This window comes from Chelonoidis abingdonii, chromosome 1 (genome assembly GCF_003597395.2).
Source record: "Chelonoidis abingdonii isolate Lonesome George chromosome 1, CheloAbing_2.0, whole genome shotgun sequence".
NCBI lineage: Eukaryota > Metazoa > Chordata > Testudines > Testudinidae > Chelonoidis > Chelonoidis abingdonii.
This window is the reverse complement of record NC_133769.1, coordinates 325,028,054-325,052,338: the sequence shown is the minus strand read 5'-3', so window position 1 is coordinate 325,052,338 and position 24,285 is coordinate 325,028,054. Positions and strand designations below refer to the sequence as shown.

The 24,285-nt window shown below is 41.8% G+C and overlaps 1 protein-coding gene across 2 annotated transcripts in view; it reads left to right on the top strand.

The window, feature by feature from the left end:
• FRY (FRY microtubule binding protein) overlaps positions 1–24,285 on the top strand; it is a 343,127-nt gene that overhangs the window by 143,381 nt on the left and 175,461 nt on the right. For both annotated transcript variants that reach the window (XM_075061648.1, XM_032795968.2), the window contains exons 11-17: positions 176–277; positions 7,752–7,855; positions 8,375–8,483; positions 9,297–9,383; positions 15,714–15,885; positions 17,478–17,610; positions 23,244–23,351. In XM_075061648.1, the coding sequence (XP_074917749.1) occupies positions 176–277; positions 7,752–7,855; positions 8,375–8,483; positions 9,297–9,383; positions 15,714–15,885; positions 17,478–17,610; positions 23,244–23,351 (815 nt within the window). The remainder of the gene's footprint in view (positions 1–175; positions 278–7,751; positions 7,856–8,374; positions 8,484–9,296; positions 9,384–15,713; positions 15,886–17,477; positions 17,611–23,243; positions 23,352–24,285) is intronic.

Here is a 24,285-nt window from a genome sequence, read left to right as displayed (position 1 = left end):
TTTAGAGAAACATTCCTTTTAAATTATGTTATTGAACAATGTGTTTATGTTGGCTTGTGCATATAGCATAACACAGGGGATCTAGGACTCTAAATGTACAGTGGTTCTAATGTTAAATTAGTTTGATGTTTTGCTGACATGCAAATAATCCTGTATCATCTTTCTTTCTTTTTAGGCTTTGTATCCTTTGGTAACATGCCTGCTTTGTGTCAGTCAGAAGCAATTCTTTTTAAACAGATGGCATATTTTCCTCAACAACTGCCTATCTAATCTCAAAGTTAGTATCTTACTTTCTTTTTTAATAATTTGCTAGTTCACTGTACATAGCCTGGATCTTCTTTAGTTTTACGTGATTTAGCTAGACCAGTGGATCTCAAACTTTTGTACTGGTGACCCCTTTCACATAGCAAGCCTCTGAGTGCGACCCCCCCTTATAAATTAAAAACACTTTTTTATATATTTAACATCACTATAAATGCTGGAGACAAAGCAGGGTTTGAGGCTGACAGCTCGAGACCCCCCATGTAATAAACCCATGACCCGCTGAGCGGTCCCAACTCCCAGTTTGAGAACCCCTGAGCTATATTATTGATAATAGCTGAATCTATCAGTAATTTTATTTCATAGCAATGTTTTTATAACTTAACAATACAGGATTTTGTCAATGAAAAAAAATATTCCTACACCTAGTTTGAATTTCTCATATCTTTGTTAATGGAGAGTGGCTTGAACCAAACAATCCAAATATTGTGTATGCACGTGAGGACAGACTAAATTGTTGGTAAAAGTTGTCCAGGAATGGAGTGGAAGAAGAAAATTGCCAAATGGTATCTTTGAACCTTTTATTTCATTCAGTCAGGGGGTCTTAAACTGGAGCACTTGCTGCTGGCCTGAGGAAAGCTGGCTGGTCACATGGTACTGATTCTGAAAGTCTCATTAAAGAAACTAAAACTAAATTAAAATGTCCGTGGTACTACTGTTTCTGTCCACCTAAACAATTGATATTCTTCCCCAGGACTGATATATGGTTTACACAGCCATTTTCATCCAGTCCTTAAGGAACTAAGAAATATTTAAAAATTCACCTGATGTGAATGTATGGTATGTGCTTCTTTAAGAAGAAGATGTTTTTTCTTTTGTGTGCACACCCTGTGATGCTATTCAGTGTACAGTAAAATTAAGATATTTTGTTGACTAGTGAAAGAAATGTAAGAGATGTGAAACCTACATCATCACTTACTGATTTAAAGAAGGAGAGGAAGGATGGTCTTGTAATTAGGACTTGTTCCAAAGCCTATTACATTCAGTGGGAGTCTTTCCACTGACTTCAAAGTGACCTGATCAGGCTTTTAGTCTTTCTCTGTCTCTATACTCACTATTATCTGTAAATACCTTACCTCACTAAGTCTTGTGAGGGCAAGTTCATTCATATGTAGCAGGTACTCAGACACTATGATTGCGGAGACTATACTAGAATTTAGGCCAGGGGTGGGCAAACTTTTTGGGCTGAGGCCCACATCTGGGTGAGGAAATTGTATGCAGGGCAGGGTGTAGGAGTGCAGGAGGGAGTGTGGTGTGTGGGAGGGGGTGTGGTGTGTAAGAACGGGATCAGGGCAAGGGATTGGGGCAAAGGAGGGATGCGGGGTGTATGAGGAGGCTCAGGGAAGGGGGTTAGGGTGCAGGAGGGGTGCAGAGTGCAGAAGGGGGCTCAGAGCAGTGATGCAGGAGTAGTGCGGGGTGCAGGAGGGGGCTCAGGGCAGGGGGGTTGGGTGCCAGAGGGATGTGAGGTACAGGCAGAGGGCATATGGCAGAGAGTTGGGGGACGAGGTGCAGGAGGGGTTCGGGCTCTGACCCGGCGCCACTTACCTAAAGTGGCTCCGGGGTGGCAGCAGCATGCATCATGGCCAGGGCAGGCTCCCTGCATGCCTACCCTGTCCCAGGCGCCGCGCTGCTTCAGGAAGCTCTGTGGCCCCTGAGGGAAGGGGGGCAGAGGGCTCCGCATGCGCTGCCCTTGCTGCGCCTCCAGGTACCTCCCCTGAAACTCCCATTGGCCACTGTTCCCCACTCCCGGACAAAGGGAGCTGCGAGGGGCAGTGCCTGGAGGCAAGGACAACTCACGGATCCCTCTGCTCCCCCGCCCGGGGGCCGCAGAGGCGTGGTGCTGACCGCTTCTGAGAGTGGCGCGGGGCCCATGGCGCCATGGGCAGCAATCCCGTGGGCTGAATCCAAAGCCCTGAGGGCCCAGATCCGGCTCATGGGCCATAGTTTGCCCAACCCTGATCTAGGCAGATGATAAAAGTTAAAGTGTCTACAATAAGCACTCCGACTCTTTTCAAGAATGAACTTTGCTGTTTAATATTTGTGCTGTAGTATGTTTGATCTTAAAACACTTCATTACTGGGTGGTAATTCGCTATGTACACAAAGTAGTATGTAGAGGTAACTGCTGAACAATGAAATTGAGATATGTTGCATGTTTGGAGGCTTTTTAAGCATTGAGAAGAAGTTTCTGCAATATGCTGAACTGTCCTCTCAATAGGCTGCCAGAATCCATGGTTTGTCCAGCAAAAAAGACTATTGATGCAGTTTGCTGAATTGGGACAAGAATTTATGTTATGTAACTGTAAACATTTCCTAACAAGTGAGGAATGTAATCTATGGGGTAGTTTCCAAAAGGAAGTGGCAGTCCTATTGTTTTAGATCAGTTTAAAGTTGCACTGGACATTAAATATTCTCTGTTGTCCTTCGGTTAGACAAGGGAGGTTAGACAAGATGACCTACTAGATCTTTTCCATATCTAGTTTCTGTTGTCTTAAGAATATTTCATGTACTGTTTTGCTGACTGAGCTTCCTGTTTTTTTTAACTAATTACAGTATTGCTTTGATGTCAAATGGTAGTTTTGAAATGGAATAGTTAATAATGAAATGAAAAATAATTTGTCATTTAAGTGTTAATTCGATACAGATTTTTATATTCATTTCTATATTAATCTTAGATTTTAAAAAGTGATGTGGCTCAACAGCACTGTCATTATTTTTTGTGACTTGCTTTTATAGAATTTATGAAATTCAGCTGTAGTTATTTAGTTTAATGTGTTTAAATCATTCTGACATTTGTAAATGTTTTAAATGTCTTTATTTAGTGACTGTGGCTTGAGCAATGCTAAAATTAAATATGTTGTTCCTCCTAATACATGATGCTCTACATTAGAAAAGCTATCCTTTATGCTCACTGATACTGCACGTTAACTTGAAAAGCTGCTTGGTCGAAGTTCAGACCAATGTCATTCAGGCACATAAATCATCAAAAGAGGGAGGGAGTCAGGTGGGAAAATGGAAGCATTTCTGTGTTCTAAACAGTAAGATAGGGTAGTGTTTAGAAAGTTTTTGGTAGGCTTTACTTTATATCACCTTAAACTTATCTCAGCTAATCAATTTTTGGATGGTTAGCAAGCATTCCAGAAACAAAGGTTTTTATGTGGTATTTTTTTGTGGGGCCTTTTTAAAACCTAACACATAGGCATAGTTTGGGAGGACAAGGAATTTGCTAGGGCTGAAAAGAAGAGACGAAGCAAAGGAACTTACCATGAATAAATCCCAGATGACCACTGCAAACATTTGAATGTATTAGGGCAAAATTATAGAGGAATCTGAGTAATACAAATTCTGCCCTTATATTAAAAGGCAATCAGGTGGGCCAGCTGTACATGCAGCTGTAATTGCAGGGCAGACTCTTTCAGGGTATGCCAAAACCATGCCCCAACAGGTGTCCCATGCTGCTGCTCTAAAAGCAACATGTTTCTCTGGTTAGCATGTGCTGCTAGCAGGGGAGGGGCTAGACAGATTCCATAGCTGGCATATTGTGACACCTTTGGAATGTGGTGCACCAACTAATGCAGTTACAGGTCTCCTTGTAGCCATCTGTGGAGTGCTAGGTAGAGATACTTGGTCTTATGGCCAGCAGCTCTGTACTGCTCAGTAGCACAAAACAAACAGTTAGTTGCTCTAAGGACGTAGGTGAGAGATTCCCCTGATGGATCAGAATCTGGAAGTAGAGTAAATCCAGTGTAGCCAGCTGTATGTTTTTACTCTCTCCTCCTCCCCTCTGGCACAGGAGGAACTGTAGGACAGACTGCAGGTATTAAGGGTCTACTTGCTTAACTTGGAGAATGGTGAGTAGTACAACAGAGGTCAATAAAGCTTACTCATTTGCCTAAGTGTTTTGCTGGATCAAGGCCAGAATTATGTTAGATGCTGTGACTGGTCTACACCGGGGCGGGCGGGGGGGCGGGAGATTGATCTAAGTTACTCAACTTCAGCTACGTGAATAATGTAGCTGAAGTCGATGTACTTAGATCTACTTGCCACGGTGTCTTCACTGTGATAAGTCAATAGCTGACGCTCTCCCGTCAATTCCACCTGCGTCTCTCACCCTGGTGGAGTACTGGAGTCGAAGGGAGAGCTCTCGGCGGTCAATTCATCACATCTAGACTAGACGTGATAAATCGACCCCCACTGGATCGATTGCTGCCCATCGATCCAGTGGGTAATGTAGACATGCCCTTAGTCACCTTCTGCCTCCCTCATTCTGTCCAAACATAGCCTGGCCAGGCCCAGGGACCTGGCCCTCCCCTGGTGGAAGAATATACCTGTTTTTTTCCAGTTCTGTTTTTTAGGAAGGTCATTCCTAGGAGCTCCACCAAAACTGTCTTATAGCTGAGAGGCTGTTCAGTATTACTGAAGACAGCTATTCAGATCATGGATGTAGAGGAGCTGTTTTATTTTAAAATGTGATTTGCCAATGATAATATAAAGTGTAGATGCCTGTATCTCTACACTTTTAATCTGCAAGTAAGCCAATACAAAAATAATGTGCTTTGTGTCTTCTGTAATATATTTGAAAACATGTTACTGTTTATAAGCTGATATAGAATTTAGTAATGACTTTAAATTAAATTTATGGTGAATAATTTTCACTATAAAATTGTATTCAAACTAGGGCTGTCAAGCAATTAAAAAAAATTGATTGCACTATTAATCACACAATTAATTGCATACCATAATTGAATACCATTTATTTAAATATTTTTGGATGTTTTCTACATTTTCAAATATTTTTATTTCAATTACAACACAGAATACAAAGTGTACAGTGCTCACTTTCTATTTATTTTTAATACACATCTTTGCTTTGTAAAAAACAAAAGAAATAGTATATTTCAATTCACCTAAAACAAGTACTGTCCTGCAATCTCTTTATCATGAAAATTGAACTTACGAATGTTGAATTATGTACAAAAAAATTACTGCATTCAAAAATAAAACAATGTAAAACTTCAGAGCCTACAAGTCCACTGATTCCTGCTTCAGCCAATCACTCAGACAAACAAGTTTGGTTACATTTGCAGTAGATAATGGTGCCACTTCTTGTTTACAGTGTCACCTGAAAGTGAGAACAGGTGTTCGCATGACACTGTTGTAACCAATTTCACAAGATACTTACATACCAAATGCACTTCATATGTCCCTTCATGCTTCAACCACCATTCCAGAGGACATGCATCCATACTGATGACGGGTTCTGCTCGATAACAGTCCAAAGCAGAGCGGACCATGTTCAGTTCATCATCTGTGTCAGATGCCACCAGCAGAAGGTTGATTTTTCTTTCGGGGGGTTTGGTTCTGTAGTTCCTGCATCGGAGGTTGCTCTTTTAAGACTTCCTGAAAGCATGCTCATCAACCTAAGCCCTCAGATTGTTTGGACAGGCACTTCAAGATTCGTTAAACCTTGGGTTGAGGCTGTAGCTAATTTGAGAAATCTCACTTGGTACTTCTTTTGTGTTTGTCAGATCTGCAGTAACAGTGTCATAAATCAAACCCAACATGTTGCAAGGGTCATTATCCGAGGCGCTATAACATGAAATATATAGGCCGAATGTGAATAAAACAGAGCAGGGAGACATACCCCGTCCTTCTCTCCAAAGAGTTCAGTCAAAATTAATTATGTGCATTTTTTTAACAAACATCATCAGTGTGGAAGCATTCCTCCCAAGAATGGTGGTTGCAGTATGAAGGGGCAATAACGAATGTTTAGCATATCTGGCATGTAAATACCGTGCAACGCGCCAACTAACAAACGTGCATGCGAATGCCTGTTTCTCGCTTCAGGTGACATTGTAGATAAGAACAGGTAGCATAGCAGTGTCTCCCGTAAATGTAAACAAACTTGTTTGTCTTAGCGATTGGCTGAACAAGAAGTAGGACTGAGTGGACGCATAGGCTCTGAAGTTTTACATTGTTTTGTTTTTGAGTGCAGTTATGTAACAAAAAAATCTATATTTGTAAGTTACACTTTCATGATAAAGATTGCACTATAGTACTTGTATGAGGTAAATTGAAAAATACTATTTCTTTTATCTATCATTTTTACAGTGCAAATATTTGTAAAAATATATAATATAAAGTGAGCACTGTACGCTTTGTATTCTGTGTTGTAATAGAAATCAATATGTTTGAAAATGTATAAAAACATCCAAAATATTAATTTCAGTTGCTATTTAACAGTGCGATTAATCAAGATTAATATTTTTAATCGCAGTTACTTTTTTGACTTAATCATGTGAGTTAACTGCAATTAATCGACAGCCCTAATTCAAACCATTTCAGATAATATTTGTACAACATGTTGACAATATAAAGTGCTTTTTGAATACTAAATATACTTGTTATAATTTCAGAGTTCAAGTTAAGTATTAATTTCAAGTAATATTCAATATGGATTTTTATTAGTAATAATGATATTGAAGCTTGAAAATATAATCAAACCTAATATTTCTCATAATTTATGTGCCTTTACTAACAGCCACTTCTGGTTTGGTCCTAATACAATTACTGTACTAGTCTGCAGACTTTGAGGGTAGCTCAAGGGACGGACCAGTAGATTGGCAATTAAATGGACCAATGGCTAGGACCCATCTGTAGAAGACAGAGAGGGATGCGTGACCATTATTTCAGCCCAAAGGCTGTATGATAGAGGCACATGGTGGACAGAATCTCAGTTAGGTACCCAAAGGCTAAAACAAGTAAGCAGCACACCAGAAGAAGGCGAAACAAGAGACCTTACTGGTTCAAACTCTTCTGAAAAAAAAACAACACAGATGTTGTTCTCAGCCTCAAATGTTACCCAGTCCAACTGGTCATTCTATCTAAGTTTAAATTTTGTCATTTTTAAATGTGTGTAGTATATAATACATTTATTGAGTATATGCTTAATATCAATGCATAAAAATGAAATAAGATTTATATTAACAAAAGTCCGATGGCTTAATTGAAGATGAAATTTTTGTCTAGATTTGAATAGGATTGGTTTCCATAGTGATTCTTAATTGCACTATATCTCATCTGGTTTATGCTAACACAGGCACTTAGGATATCTGAAATCTTTAATAGTATTTTAAAAAATAGATCATTTAGAAATAAGTTTTAAAAAACTTTTAAGATTAAATTCTATACAATGATAATTTTCTATGTTTTTCTGTGTGCCAATACTATATTTGGGCAACAAGCAGCTGTGTGTTTCTACATCTTTTTGTGATGCTCAGTACCAAAGCTATAAATTTTTGGCACGCGCTAAGGGTGGATATGCAGCCCAAACTTCCTTTATAGGTTTTACTCCAAGAAAAAATTAGAAGGATTTGTAGAGTTAAGACTTAACTGGCTGAAATTTACTGTTTGCTTGTGTTTTTGTTCTAGAACAAGGACCCCAAAATGGCTCGAGTTGCACTGGAGTCTCTGTACAGATTACTGTGGGTTTACATGATTAGAATTAAATGTGAAAGCAATACAGCCACCCAGAGGTAAAGTTTTGCAGTTGTAATTGTAACCAGGTCCCTTTGCTGTGGATGTTTCCATTGTAGAAGTCCAGTGGCTCCACTGAGTGTCCTTGATCTAGAAGAGATTCTGCTGTCAAATGTGCACAATAAAATGTTCCTTTTTGTGACATTTAACAATTTTTCTCCTGCTTTTTGCAATTACTATACCAAAAGCTTTTGCTTTTGGAAGAGCCGGAATATGGACAGATTCACTCTTTGTTTCTGGAAATAGTGGAAATAGAAAGAGAAGTGTGTTATTGGCAGGATTGTGGATGCTTGCAGCACAATAACAAAATAGCAATAGCTCAGTCAAACTTAGAAACAAAGAAATAGAGCAAGGTACTATTGTACCTTTTAATTTGGAAAAGCCTTTCCATACTTGAGGCTTTCTAAATGAGACCAAGATTTCCAGACAGAATTTGGGATAATTAAACAAGAAGATACACCTGCCACTCATCTGCAAGGAATGGAACTGTGCTGATGCTTGCTTTTTTCTTTTCTTAGTCGACTTATAACCATTGTCACAACGCTATTCCCAAAAGGGTCTCGTGGTGTGGTGCCAAGGGATATGCCTCTAAATATCTTTGTGAAAATTATACAGTTCATTGCACAGGTATGGAAAAGAACTGTGTCCAAGTAATGAATAATTTCTTTTCCTAATAAATTGTTAATTGCAGAATAAACTCAGTATTGTGTCACTTTGTTCATCCCCCACTATTGCTAGCCTTCTCCTAGGCAATGGTAAATTGTGCGGGTGGATTAGCCTAGAAATGATAGTGGAGTCCCACTGGTGTAAAACAAGGGAAAGTGACAGGATCAGTTCCAGGAATGCCATTTTAATGCACCAGGGACTGACACACAATGTTATTTGGTATTAATGGGAGTTTACCATATAAATTTTGCGCTCATCAAAGGAAGGCTAGTCTCCTCTGTGGCTCCAGTTCAGCAAACCATCCTCATTTAGCAAAGCACTTACACGTGTGCTTAAAATTAAGCTCTTGCTTAAGTGCTTTGCTAAACGGGGATGCCCTTAAGTATATACTTAAATGCTTTGCTGAATTTTAGATGTTTTACATCTGTGAATAGACTTTTGTTTTATAAAATAGCATATTAGTACTACAATTGCTCAAGAGAAATTTAAATAATTCAAAAAGAGACTTTCGAAGTCGATCATTTAGGTACCTAAATTAAGTGGCCAGATTTTCAAAATGCACAATACTCAGCAACTTCCATTTAGATAGGAGTTGGAATAGGAGCTGAGCTCCACTGAAAGTCTGGAACAAGTTGTGGGTGCTGTGCACTTTTGAAAATCTGATCCTAAATAAATGTACATAAATCCTGATGACATCCTGCTTCAATATTTCTATTGCCTTTAACAAAAGAAGCAATTTCATATGATTTGTAACAATTCTTTTTTCCATTTTAGGAACGTTTAGATTTTGCAATGAAAGAAATTATTTTTGACTTTCTTTGTGTTGGAAAACCAGCAAAAGCTTTCAGTCTCAATCCAGAGGTATGACATACATACACACTTTTTACTGAAATGTGTATTTATTGCATTATGTTCAGCTTTAATTTTGAGTGCTCAGAATAATTTATAGTCTTCTTCAAGTGCCTGTTCGTGTCAGTTCCAAGCAGGTGTGCGCGTGCTGCATGCACGACATCCAGAAGATTTTTCCCCTGGCAGTATCCGGAGAGTCAGCCTGGGCGCCCCCTGGAATCGCGCCTATATGGCGCCCAATATAGCGCCCTGCCAACCCGACCCTCCCTAAGTTCCTTCTTACTGCCAGTGATGGCTAGTTGAAACTTCCCTTGCTCTTGCTTCTGCAAGCGCCTCTAGGAGTATCCCACTGTCATTTCTATACAGTTAAATTCTTAGTTAGTAGTATTAGCAGTGTTAGTAGTTTCTCTAAGTTTCTGTTGAGGAGTTGTCCCCTCCTCCCCCCTGTTTCGTCCCCCAACATCAGGGTATGCCTCGGTTGCTGAGATTCAAACCATGTGAAGTTTGCAATAAATTGATGCCAAGGAGCGACCCGCACACTTCTTGTTTGAAGTGTCTTGGTGAGAGTCACCAAAAGGACAAGTGCCACATTTGCAAAGGGTTTCGGCCGAGGAACCTTAAGGATCATGAGTAGAGACTTAGAATTGTTCTCATGGAGGTAGCCCTCCGCCCACAGTCTGACCCAGAGTTGGTGGAGCCTGTGCTGAGTGCCTCCTCTGTGTGCAGTGCACCGGCACCGACAGCGTGCAGGCCTGTACCAAGGAAGGAGGCTAAGGACTCCTAACACCGAACCGGTGCCAAGTATAAGACTTCTGGTGGCTGCCGGTCTTCATCCACGGTGCTCCAGAAGAAAAAGAGGTCGGAGAGAGGGCGTTTTCCCCATCCTAAGCCTTAGGAGCCAGTGACAGGGAGGCCTCAGCTCATCCAGCCTACATTAGGCCCCCACTGCCCAGGGGGGTCAAGTCAAGTCCGGCCCACTACCATTCTCCAGACTGTCATAGCTGGGATATTCAACTCCCCTCCTCTCCAGAGACTTTTGAGGTGGCACAGGACTTTTTTCACCTCACAGCACTGCCTTCTCCAAGGTGGAATGAGGCACTGGTCATAACCTGGCCGCCTAGCCCATCTAGGGGCAAGCCGGAGATGATGTTGAACCGCTCCCCATCTCGACAATACCACTCCCTGGTGCCGGCCGCCCACATGGGGGGACCGCACCAATCCCCAGGGGCCCGGCACTACTCATCGGCATGACTCAGTACCGCTCCTCTGTGGTCTTCCGTTTTGGAGACCTCAGAGTCTGAGCCAGAGTCCTATCAGTCAGATAGCTCCAGCAGCAGGAGGTCTAGATCTTGGCGACACCATCAGCCTCCTCTAGCTCTGTGTACACCTCAGTGGCAACCACCAGCTCAGTGGCTCTTTTGGACTCCCTGGGGCTATCATCAAGCCCAGGGTCAGAGCCAGGCATCGAGATCCAGGTCGGTGTTGGTCATGTCGGCATCCTTCATCCCCACGCAGCAGCTAGCACCAGATACACCGCCGATATCTCTGCCTGCTGCTCAGGCCTCCGCGCTGGTGACCACCCCAGCACCGGTGACACCCTGGCACTGGTGAGCACCATTGCACCAATGACCATCTCGGCACTGAACTCCTCTGCAACAGTGACTGCGACACCCGCGTTATAGCAGCCCAATGGACAACGTGACCCTCTTGGGGCTGAGGGCAGTGACCAAGACCATGTGCTGGTGCTCCTGGCCTCCTCCTCCCGGATGAGGCCGTTGCAGGCATGTCAATGGACCCTGCCTTGGAAGATAGCAGGGTCCTGCAACAGTTGTTGTGCAAGGTGGCCCAGAACCTGGGGATCCAGGCAGAGGAGCTGGTAGAAGATGCTGTTCCCAGGGTGGACATCCTCACCCCCTCTGGGCCCTTGTGCATTGCGCTGCCACTCATCAAAACTATAATTGAGACCACAATAACTTTGTGGCAGACGCCGGCATCTTTGTCCCCTACAGTGAAGAGAAAAGAGAGACGCTATTTCATCCCCTCCTGGGGATATGAGCATCTCTATTCCCACCCTCCACCCAACTCTTTGGTGGTGAATGCTGCAAACCAAAGGGAGTGTCAGGGGTTTCAGGGACCATCCCCTAAGAATCGGGAGGCGGAAAAGGTGGACTTGTTTGGGAGAAAAGTCGTCTACACCAGTGGTTTGCAGCTCCGCATTTCAAACCAGCAGGCCATCATTAGTAGGTACTCCTTTAACACCTGTGGAGCAATGGTCAAGTTTGCCGAGCTATTGCCACCAGACTCCCGCTCCGAATTTAATGCCTTGGTGGAGGAAGGCAAACTTATTTCTAGGCCTCCTTGCAAGCGGTTCTTGATTGTGCTGATGCAGCTGCCCGAACCATGGCTACAGGATGGCCATGAGAAGGTCCTCTTGGCTCAAGGTCTCTGGGCTTCCTTACAAAGTCCATGAGACCATCCAAGACCTACCCTTTGAAGGTCAGGCCTTTTTCTCTGAAAAGACAGACAAGAGACTGCACAGTTTAAAAGACTGAAGTCCCTGGGCATACACATCCCCACTAAACAGCGCAGGCACTTCAGGCTGCAGCTTCCTCAGTGGTTTTACCAACAAAACCGACAGGACGGTTCCTGGAGGAGGAATAGGGGTGTCAGGAGAAGGCCACACCCGTCCTCAGGTCAGAGTTCTGGCCAACCCAAGCCATCTTTGAGCCCCAAACCGACCTTTTGAAGGTGTGGTTGAAGACTGCACACCAGGACAAGAACTGGATCTACCCCGCCTTACCTTTTCGTCCCGACTATCCCCCTTCTGCTGTGCCAGGTCCCGTATCACTTTGGACTGCTGAGTGCTCCGCACGGTAGAGAGGGGATACCCCATCCAATTCTGTGCCCTTCTGCCCTTCCACCCCCCTTCCTAGTCCCTCTTCAGGGATCCTTCTCACAAGCAACTCCTTATACAGGAGGTGCACTTGCTCCTTTCACTGGGGCAGTGGAACAGGTTCCTCAGGAGCAGAAGGGTAAGGGTTTCTGTTCCCGGTATTTCCTAATACCGAAAGCCAAAGATGGGTTCAAGCCCATCCTAGACCTGCGAGAACTCAACAAGTTCATGAAGAAGCTCAAGTTCCACGTGGTCTCTTTGGCCTCCATCATCCCATCATTAGATCCAGGAGACTGGTATGCCGCCCTCAGCTTGAAGGACGTGTACTTTCACATAGCAATAACTCTGTCCCACAGAAAATACCTCAGGATTATGGTGAACAGCGCCCACTACCATTTCACAATCCTTCTGTTCAGCTTGTCAGCAGCACCTCACATGTTCACTAAGTGCATGGCAATCATGGCATGTTCCTGCACAGGTGGCAGGTAAAGGTGTTCCCGTACCTCGATGGCTGGCTTATCAAGGGCCAATCCAGGACTCAAATGGAGGCGCAAGTCGCCTTCATAAGAACAACATTTGATGAACTGGGCCTCCTTCTGAACGAGGGGAAATCAACGCTGTCCCCAGTTCAGAGGATAGAGTTTACAGGGGAAGTACTGAAATCAACACAAGCGAGGGCATACCTCCTGGAAGCAAGGTTTCAGGCCTTCGGCGACATCATAAGAGGTCTCAGACAGTTCCCCACCACCACAGCAGGGAATTGCCTGAAACTTCTAGGACACGTGGCCGCTTGTACCTTTGTGGTGCAATGCACCAGGCTCAGACTCCGGCCTCTCCAATTGTGGCTAACCTCGGTGTATTGGCCGGCTCGGGACAGTTTGGACAGGGTTGTGACTCTACCTCGCTCGTCCTCAATGCCCTCCAGTGGCGGCTCGACACAGGTAGTATGTGTGGGAGCCAATACTACCAGCCATCAGCTGTCTCTCTCCCTCAGTTATGGGCTGGGGAGCACATTTGGGAGACCTCAAGACACAAGACCTCTGGTCTCAGGCAGAACTCGCTCTCCACATCAACGTCAGAGAGCTGAGAGCAGTACTCCTAGCGTGCCAGACTTTCAGAGCCCACTTAACAGGGAGATATGTATCAGTTATGGCAGACAACAACACGGCGATGTTTTATGTCAACAAACGGTGGGGTGCATGCTCCTCTCCCCTGCGCCAGGAAGCCCTCATGCTGTGGGATGTCTATGTAGAGCATTCAATACACCTGCAAGCACTGTACCTCCCTGGAGTACAGAACAAGTTGGAGGACTATCTCAGCAGGTTGTTCCAAGGCCACGAGTGGTCCCTTCGCCTGGACATTGCGAACTCGTGGGCTTTCCCCAGATAGACCTGTTCACCACACGACACAACAGGAAGTGCCAGAAGTTTTGCTCCTTCGTGAATCACAGTCCGGGCTCTATTGCAGATGCGTTCCTCCTCCCACGGGGAGGCAATCTCCTATATGCGTTTCCACCCATCCCGCTCGTTCACAAGGTGCTCTCAAGGTATGGAGGGAGCTAACTTCGGTGATATTGATAGCTCCAGCCTGGCCCCCCCCAGGACTGGTACACATCACTCTTGGAAATGCTCCAGTCACCTTGCTGCTCTTCCCGGACTTCCTAACTCAGGACCACGGCCTCCTCCAACACCCAAACCTCGAGCCGTTGCACCTCACAGCATGAAAGCTCCGTGACTGAATCTGGCAGAGCTCTCTTGCTTGGACTAGGTTAGATGAGACATCCTTGGCAGTAGGAAGCCTTCTACTAGGGCTGCCTACCTTGCCAAGTGGAAGAGATTTTCAATCTGGTCAGCACAGCACTGTTCATTTCTGATGCATGTCTCCATGCCACTTAGACTATCTCCTCCATCTCAAGATATCCTTGTCATCAATAAAGGTTCACTTGGCCGCCATCTCTGCCTGCCATCCAGGCACGGAGGGCCGGTCAATCTTCATCAATCCTATGGACAGCCGTTTCCTGAAAGATCTCGACAGGTTATACCCGCAAGTCAGGCAGCCGGTCTCGACCTGGGATCTCAGTCTGATCCTGTCCAAATTGATGGGGCCACCCTTCAAACCACTGGCGACTTGTTCCCTGCTTTACCTGTCATACAAACTGGCATTTCTAGTATCGATAACCTCTGCCAGGAGGGTGTCCATGCTCAAGGCCCTAACATCAGAGCGCCCTTAAAAGGTGTTCTATAAGGATGAGATTCAGCTCATGCCACATCCTGCATTCCTCCCGAAGGCTGTCTCCCAGTTTCATATCAACCAGGACGTCTTCCTCCCAGTCTGCTATTCTAAACCACGCTCGAGCAGCAGGGAGCAGAGGCTTCACTCATTGGACATCTGCAGAGGATTAGCCTTTTACACTGAAAGAATTAAACTGTTCCGGAAGTCCATTCAACTGTTTGTGGCCATGGCAGACAAGATAAAAGGTCTTCCAGTCTCCTCTCAATGAATTTTGTTGTGGATCTCATCCTGCATCCAAGAGTGCTACAACCTGGCAGTAGTGCTTGTCCCTCCAATCACTGCACATTCCACCAAGGGCGCAGGCCTTTTCAGCCGCTTTCCTGGCTCAGGTTCCTATCCAGGAAATATGCAGGGCAGCGACGTGGTTCTCCCTACGCAGTTTCACCACACATTACACAATCACCCAGCAGGCCGGAGACAACGTGGCCTTTGATAGAATGGTGCTACAATCTGGACAATTCAAACCCTGCCTCCTAAACTGTGGCTTGTTATTCACCTGATTGGAACTGACATGAAGAAGCACTCAAAGAAGAAAAAACAGTTACTCACCTTCTTGTAACTGTTGTTCTTCAAGATGTGCTGTTCATATCCATTCCAATTCTTTCCCTTCTATGACTCTGTCGGAGTCCCCAGCAAGAAGGAACTGAGGGGAGGTCAGGTTGGCAGGGCCCCATATTGGGTGCCATGTAGGCACGACTCTGGGGATGCCCAGCCAACCCTCTGGATACTGCTAGGGGAAAAATCTTCCAGCTGTAGTGCACGCAGCACGCGCACACTTGATTGGATGGACATGAACAACACATCTCAAAGAACAACAGTTACGAGAAGGTGAGTAACTGTTTTTTATTTTAGCCTTATTTAATACAAGATACACTGTAGGAAATATTGTTGAGTGGTTATACCATAGATTTTTTGTAACTGACACAACTGTATAAAGTTTGCTTTATAGACATAGATATATGTGCTAACATTTAATGTGGTTGAGTAGAAACATTATTTTATTCTGTTCAGATTTTGGCAGAGGGAAATATCTCTGTAAATTAATTTATTCAGATTTGGTATAGCAAAATATTATTTCTGAATAATGTGTTTTTTGAAATGTGAAAAGGGTGGTAATTATTTGATTATGCTATTCATTCACATTTTGAACTTTACAGAGAATGAATATTGGTCTGAGAGCTTTCTTGGTGATTGCTGATAGCTTGCAGCAAAAAGATGGTGAACCTCCAATGCCAGTTACTGGAGCTGTCCTTCCTTCTGGAAACACTCTAAGAGTGAAGAAAACTTACTTAAGCAAAACTCTCACAGAGGAGGAAGCTAAAATGATAGGTCAGTAACAGGCATGTAATAATGTGAAAACTTATAATGACCACTGTAACCATGTACAAGATTCCTAAGTGAATATATAGAAAATTTTAATATAGGTATGTATTTATTTGTATTTTTATTTATCATCTATTTTTAGTGAAATATATCCTGTAGACTGATTAATTCTATTTTCTGAAATTTAAGCTTATTGGAATATATTTCATGATTCATTGAGTATGTAGGTAAATCGATAAATCTTCTGAATGCTGAATATTTGTTTGTTTAGTCAGTTTCCCTGCTAGTAATTGAAATACAGTATTTGTTCTCCACATGTATCCACCAGTTTGAGAAACACCATCAGTTGTAGACTATCTATATTTTAAGTACTGGAAGAAACTTTTAAGTGCAAGTACAGTATAATTCCCCACCAATGAAAAAGACTTCTATGTACTATAGTATATAATCATGATAATAAAAAACATAAAAATTTAAGGCCCAATCCTATAAACATTTACTACTAGGTATTAGTGCTAATCATATTTATTTCAATTACTACTCATGTTAGTAAGCTCTGCAGCTAGTAGTAAAAGTCTGCAGGATTGAATTCTTGTTACTAATTTATTTCTTGTTACTATAGTTTTGCAGCAAAATATTTAGCACCTGCTTTAAGCAGTCTGGTTTCCACTTAGTGAGGCTTCATTCATTGTTTTTTTAATAAACAGAATTCTAATTCTGAAATGAAATGGAGAGTCAATTATTCATGTTCAATGTAATATAAAATCATGGTAGATTACTTATTCATATGTTTCCCATTCTATCAGGACATATGAAGCAAGCTGTATGTTGAGGTCATTTCAACTGGCTTTATCTGCTAAAAAGTGAAATGGTTAGAGAAAAGCAGATTAAGAAATACTTCTTGATTGGTGGTGATTTATATAAAGTTTCCTTAGGATTCTCTGAAAAGCTCAGCCTAAGAGGATAAAAGTAGGAACTGTTATGTTTTGAGGTTTACATTTTTAATTGTGAAAATTATACCTACTTTTAAAGTACCTGATTTCCATTAGCTAGTGTCTCACAGCATGAAACTAATATATTTAATACAAAACAGCATGACCTAATTTTTCATACCAAAGAGTATTTTGAGAGCTAGTTCAAATCCAGTTTTTGTGTTAATTTTAAGATTAGCTGCTTGCACAGAACCTTTATTTTTGTCAGGTTTTTTTAAAGCTCTCAAAGTCTCAGAGGATGGCTAAATATATAATAAAGCTTTTAAGGACGTGGACTAGAATTATACAAAATTCAGTTTCCATTTAACAACTTACAGCCAGATTTCAGTTACTAAGCTACAAAGGCTATGTTAGCATCTTTCTCCATAAGTAGTCCAAATCACTGGGACTACTCTGAGAGTAAGGTACTACTCCCCATGTGAAAGGGTGGCTGAGCTGACTCTGAATCAGGATGTAGTAGTTGAGGCAATCGATTATATCATAGTTAAAACTTAGTGCTGTTTTACTTCTTGTAGCACTACTGGAATAAGCTCTTCCTTCTTCAAAATGCCTGAATCTCAATAAATACTATGTTCTTATTTAAAAATTGAAATATATATTTTACAGGTATGTCACTGTATTATTCTCAAGTAAGAAAAGCTGTGGACAACATACTAAGACATCTTGATAAAGAAGTTGGACGATGCATGATGCTAACTAACATACAGATGTTAAACAAGGAACCTGAAGACATGATCACGTGAGTGTTAAATAAAAGTAAAGCAATCCTGTATGATTGAAAAAAAAACTCTAAAGAAACTTTTGCTTTATTTTTTCCAACCAGTCTCAAGTTCTGTCTTAGCTGTCATAGGGACAGAGTATAACAAGTACAATTTGCTAATGCATACACTTAGTGCCTTTTGTGAAATCCACAATTTGTGGGTACAGCAGGAACGGTCAGTGATGTCACCCCCTCTCTTCATCAGAAAATATAGCTTTGTTTTTTCTGGATTTTATGTTTATTTGCATGCATGTGGTAATTTTGGGAATTGCATTTACTCCCCCAAAGCAGCCAAAATTACCTCAGAATTTTAGGAATGGGAAGGTAGTATAAAAAGCACCGCTATCAGCAGAGTATGCAAAGGAATGACTCAGACCACTGTTGCTAAATATTTCTGCCGTCACTGAATTTCAAAATGGTGGCAGTAAATTTTGAGAACTACAGTTAATAGTAAAGAAGTTTTGAAATTTCCTCTCAATGTCCATGACTGCAGTCAAAAATCAAACCTTCATGACAGTCCCAAGTCATCTTGTGGTGATGGCCTCAAATTTAAGAGGGTTAAAAGGAGCATTTCTTCACTGATGCATTCATAAATACATCCAGTGTGAGTCATTGAACAAGTTCTCTTGTTGATTGTTCTAGAGGAAAGGGATTTTTACTAGATACAGAGCAATCTGAGGTGTCATGTGATGAAGGAAGCAGGGCGGCCCCTTGCAGAGAACTGCCTTGATGGAAAGAGGAGCCAGATCATTGGACAGACATTGCCCATCTTTGTTGTGGGAGGGACAGAGCGAGTTCTTGTACAATCAGAGAGCCAGCCCTTTAAGGGAGGCTTGCCTCTTGTAGGGAATGAGGCCATTGGAGAGATATGGCAGTAGAGAGGCGGCTGGTTTGTCAGGCAAAATGGCCAACTTACCAGCAGTACAACAAATACCCAATCAACTCCACTAATTGGCTGAAATCCAGCTGTTGTTACAGCAGTGAATAACCTTTGTGTTGTAACTGCCTTTCTTCTGTCCTCCTTTGTTGGCTCTCATTGCTCTGTTAGTCTAAATTAGATTGTAAGCTCTTCGGGTCAGGAACCTTGTCATCTTTTATTTCTATTAAACGTCATGCACACCAATGTTACTATGTAAATAATAATAATGCTATTTCAGCATCAAAGTGTTATGCTTGGTATGTTTTTTCATATCGTGATACCCATAATGCTCTTCAGTGCTCATAGCCATTTCAAAGCATTTTGGGTGTCCAAGCTTTTTAGGAAAAATTAAAGGTCTTGACACACATACTTTTTTTCCAGCCCAGGCAGACATACTATGTCTCTTGTTAAGAGGGGAAAAAAAGGGGGGGGAGATGGTTTGACTCCCTGCCATGCTAGTCATGGGAGCCTCAAACCCTCTTTCTCTGCTCCTTTAAAGAATGCCTCCTTTAAATCCTTGAGTAATCCATTTTATCTGATCGACGTATCCAATCCCTATGAAGTACCTGCACTGGACATCTGTTGCAAAGTGGTGCCAGGTATTTGCTTGGCTGCCTCCTCCCCATACTTAGCCAGGTATTTACTGAGGCCTTCTTTAATGACAGCCAAAAATAGATCAGCTTTCCAGTCAGATAGGTGGACCCCATTCTCCCTGAATAACTCTGTTGCCCTGTAAACTATGCTCACATGAGAAATTACCAACCCGGCTTGACTACATATGAACTTGGCCACCTCCCTGTTCACATGTCTCCTAGCCTTGTCAACCTGCGGGGGCTTCATTACTCAACACCCTGCACCAGACCAAATAATTTTTACTCTTGAGAAAATGTATCGGATCTGTACCAAGTCCTTCTTGTTTCTGAACATCAAGTCTACTCCTTTACACTTCCCCAAATCATCCCCCCAGGTGAACTACAGTCACATCCGGTCACCAGAGTATACAAGGGGCATCCACTGTTGCTGTATCATGCCCCTCCTGCCATGCTATCTCTGGATTGCTTCACCACTGAGGCTGAGCTGTGAACCTCCTGTCAACCTGGAAGCCAGCCTGTGCACTATATACACAATATTGTGCCTACACATCCACGCCTGTTGTGTTCATTCTCTTTGAATCATAGATTATTAGGTTTGGAAGGGACCTCAGGAGATCATCTACTCCAACCCCCTGCTCAAAGCAGGAGCAGTCCCCAAATGGCACCTTCAGGGATTGAATTCACAACCCTGGGTTTAGCAGGCCAATGCTCAAACCACTGAGCTATCCCTTGGGGCACCTGGCATTGGCTACTGTCAGAAGACAGGATACTGGGCTAGATGGGCCTTTGGTCTGACTCAGTATGGCCACTCTTATATTCACCACTGGCTGCCTGACCCATCTGCAATTGTCTGAAATGGAAACATAAGCAAAATTATTTCTGATTCCCAGCCTGGGGTATCACATGCATTCTATATTCATTAGAATGCCGGCGCCCAATTGCCTGAATTGCCTTGGCCCCCAGGCCCAGCTGCACCATCGCTGTAGCCACCCTGATCCGACACTGTGAATAAAGAGGATCCCATCTTTAATTGGTCTTATTGCAGTATATGCCCTTATGGCCCCCACAGGGCAGAGTCTCACCTCGCCACCTTCCTACAGTATAATGGATTGACACCAGCCTCCCAAATCTATCTTTGACATCCTCAATGTTAAGATAGCTTATCATCCTCACAATATAAATGTCTCAATTCCAAAGCCCTTAATGGCCCAGGCACTAATTTGCTGATCCTAAAAGCCCCCAAAAATTCTACTAGGAATGCCACCCTGACCAAGGTTGCCTCTCGTTCAAAACAACATATGAGATAAGGAATTTTCACCAAAACCTTAAGTGTATTAACAGTGATGGGGCGACGTGGGTTATCTTTGAGGCCAGTGCTTGATGATTACCCCACTATAAACCTCCCAACGGAAATCCTGCCACAAGCATCTTGATAACCATTCAGCCTACTGACAAATGTAAGTCCCAATAGGAAAGTGGAGATGGCTGATGATGCCAGCCCCTGGTTTGCCACGAACACCATGTACTGAAGTACCCAGTCCTCCAGCATTGGCCGAAGTGTGGACAGGCCCTCCCTCTCCCAAAACTGAACAAAATCATTAAAACCTCTCTCATAATTCCTAAATGTCTGCAGAGCCTCCGATTGCTAGAGCCCTGCACTCTGTGGGTATCTGCTTTATATTTGCAGATTGCAGATGGATGCAGATCCAAATTTTATATCCAGATCCCTGTAAATCTGCGGATGTCCACTTACAACCCTGGATATCCACATCCATGGACCATCTTTGCAGATCGCAGATCAGATGTGGATAAAAATTTTTATCCACGCAGGGATCTACCAATATCTGCACTGCATTCAAAGCCATCATATGCCAAAGTTGCATGTGCATAATTTTTTTTTACAATTACCATAATAATTTTTGTAGACTTAAAAAACAATTCCTTTCTAATCTGCTTTAATTTCCCACCCTCAACATGCAAACACTGTCCTTTCAACTGAAAACAGGTGGAAGCAACTTCATCCAGAATTCATCATATGGGTTCCTGAATCAATCAAAGAGATCACTGCAGAGCTATGTCAGCCATTCCATAGTAAAATCTTGCATTCTATGTCCTCAGCACCCTCACTAGCCCAAATAATGTCCCAACATGAAGTCTTGTCAGATTTGGATCCTCCCATAGGCGTGCTCTGAAGAGTTGCTAAACTACTGGAACAACCTAGAGACATAATATTTATAAATATTTTCATATCTACCATTATAAAGGTTTATTCTTGAACTGTTAGTTCACAAGCTTCCACTCAACGCACAAACTATTAGCCCGAGTCACTGCTACTAAAGAATTGTATACTAATTAAATGTCTAATACTGAACCTCCTTTGTCTGCCTAGAAGCCCTGCAAATTTCATCTTCTTGTGGTATTGGTATTAATGAAGTACTAGGACAGATCACCAGTATTAGATTATTAAATTCTCAGATGAAAAATTATAGTTTAGAGATAATAGCAATGCCTAGCTCTTTCATCATACTTTTCATTAGTGGATCTCAATGCACTTCACAAGTAAATTCAGATTTTCATAATGAGAATCTATTCAATTAAGATGCACTTTAAGGTACAGATATTATTAAGTAATTCATCATGAAAAATAATATTCATGCATTGTACAGTGGAAGCAGAGTACATTGAACATTCATTTGGAGTTGTTATACTTTTGACAGTCCAAATTTAAGCTGATGAATGTATGAAAATGTGCTGAGAAATAATGGCTGCCAAGCAGGGCCACAAAACTACGATTAAATTCATATCTTCATATTATAATAAGTATAGGCTGTGTTTGTAACATTAATAGTTTCAAGAATGCATTAAAACGGTGATGTTCTCTAGGCTTGTTTAAGTGTTTCTAAATTCATGCCATCTGTGTTATTTATCATGAGAATAAGATATCCAAATTTAATAGCCTGTGTAATCTAGAGAGGGCACTGGACTGGCACTCAGGAGAGCTGGGTTCTGTGACTTTGGGAAAGTCTCATCAATTCCTTGTGCCTTGGTTTGTCTGTTTAGACTGTAAGATTTTCAAGACAGAGTCTCTCCCTTATTATACATTTTTGTAGTGTCCCTACCACAGTGAGGTACTGATTTTGGCTGGGGCCTCTGGATGCTATTGCAATACAAATAATTCATTGTGTGAAAGACCATGTCTGTTAAAATATTTTACTTTGGTTAGCTTATTTATATGGGTTACTAATGCCAGATAGCCAAATAGCAGAAGATTTGGTAAAAATAGTCAAATTAATGATCATTTTTTGGAGACTATAGGAAGGATTTCTGCTCTACTCCTGCATTCTCACAGAAATCTTTGTAATGTTCATAGGAAGTGGCACAACTAGAAGCCATGCTTGTTGCAATAACTGTCATTAAGATAATCATTGGTTGAAACTTAGCCTGATGTTAAGAAATTTCAAAATTTTGGCCCTGGCCTTGGTTCTGAGAGAGCTTTATGCTCACCCAATCCTCAGGGCTGCCAGGAAGCAGTTTGGCCATTGCACAATTTAGAGCAGACTTAGGGTTGCTATAAATTGTACCAGCTGGTAACAGCCTCCAAGAGATTGTTACATCAGCTGGGGAGCAACATAGATGCTTTGGCCGCTGGCTGTGCCGCCCCACTGTCTCCCCACTTTCAAATTCCTAAGTGCTCTGCAGGTGATGTGAGGTATCCTCTGTTCCAGTGCCATATAGAGGGCCAGAATCTGGTTCTTTAATATGTGTATTATATGGGCCTTCTTAAATACTGTACTGTGTCGAGGTGAATAATATGTTTTACAGTAAGACCACAAAAATAAGCAAACGCTTTGGTAGTCATGTGTGCAAGAACAGCTAAAGCCAGTCATTTATTTAAGAGAAGTTTCCTTGTTGTATATTGTTAGTGCTTAGACTTTTTGCTAAGGGCCTTATCAGTTGTCTGGCACTCAAGCAGATACATTTTTAAAGATGTTTTATATCTCTTCCATCACATTTTAGCAAAACTATAGATCCTTGAACATGTTTATTTCTAAAGTTTGGTCAGCTTCTAGTGATCCATAAACTCTGTTTCAAATTTTCAGTGGTGAGAGAAAACCAAAAATTGATCTTTTCAGAACATGTGTTGCTGCTATTCCTCGATTGCTTCCTGATGGAATGTCAAAACTTGAGTTGATCGACTTGCTGGCAAGGTAAGTGTGTAAACACTGGAAAGACTGATCAGCAAGAACAGAATGAAACTGAGCACCAGTCTGTGTAATTATTTCTTAGTGACACATAGATGTACAAAATCATCTGTTATTAAAGTTTAAGATTCAACTGACCTGAGCAGTATTATCATAGAGGAGGCATTATACTTAAAACCTCAAATGTGATACAGAAGCAAATGTGCTATCTTAAGATGTTTTTCACGCTGTGGATCAGCACATATATTCATCTCCTTGGTAGCACTTCAAAAACAAACTATTTTTTGTAATATGATGTATATATAATTCTCACTATTTTTACATAATAGTATGGTAAACAAGAGAAGAGAGGATTCATTTTTGTAGTAATGGGAAAACAAACTTTTAAAATTCAGTTTTGGTTTATGAATCCTACACATGAACTTGGCAAAACATAATATACTAGAGATGGTGTGTTTTCACCTTCTTCTTATTAATACATCGTAACCAGACTTGGCAAAATTTGATTTTTATTTTTTTATCATTTTGACAGATAATATCAGTGTTTATTTTTAAAGAATTTTCTTCAATTTTTATTTGTTTAAATTTTCACAGTTATGGAGGGGTGTCAAACAATGAGGTATCAGACAATAATTAATGACAGGAGAAGTTAAAATTCAAAAATTTAAAGTTTATAACTGTTAAAACACATATAGTCAACATCACATGTCAAAATATACAAAATAAGTATCCTTAAATCACACTCTGATAAGTTCTTGAGCAGCATTTTTCTTACTTTGCCTATCTGTAAATTTCGATTGTTATTGTCGGAAATATTTTTACATCAGTTTGTAAGTGTACAGTGAAATTGACATTTACTGAGATTTTACCAATAAAAACCTAATCTTTCCAAGCCTAATCATAATTATTTTTAATTAAAAGAAAACAAATAGATAGGCAG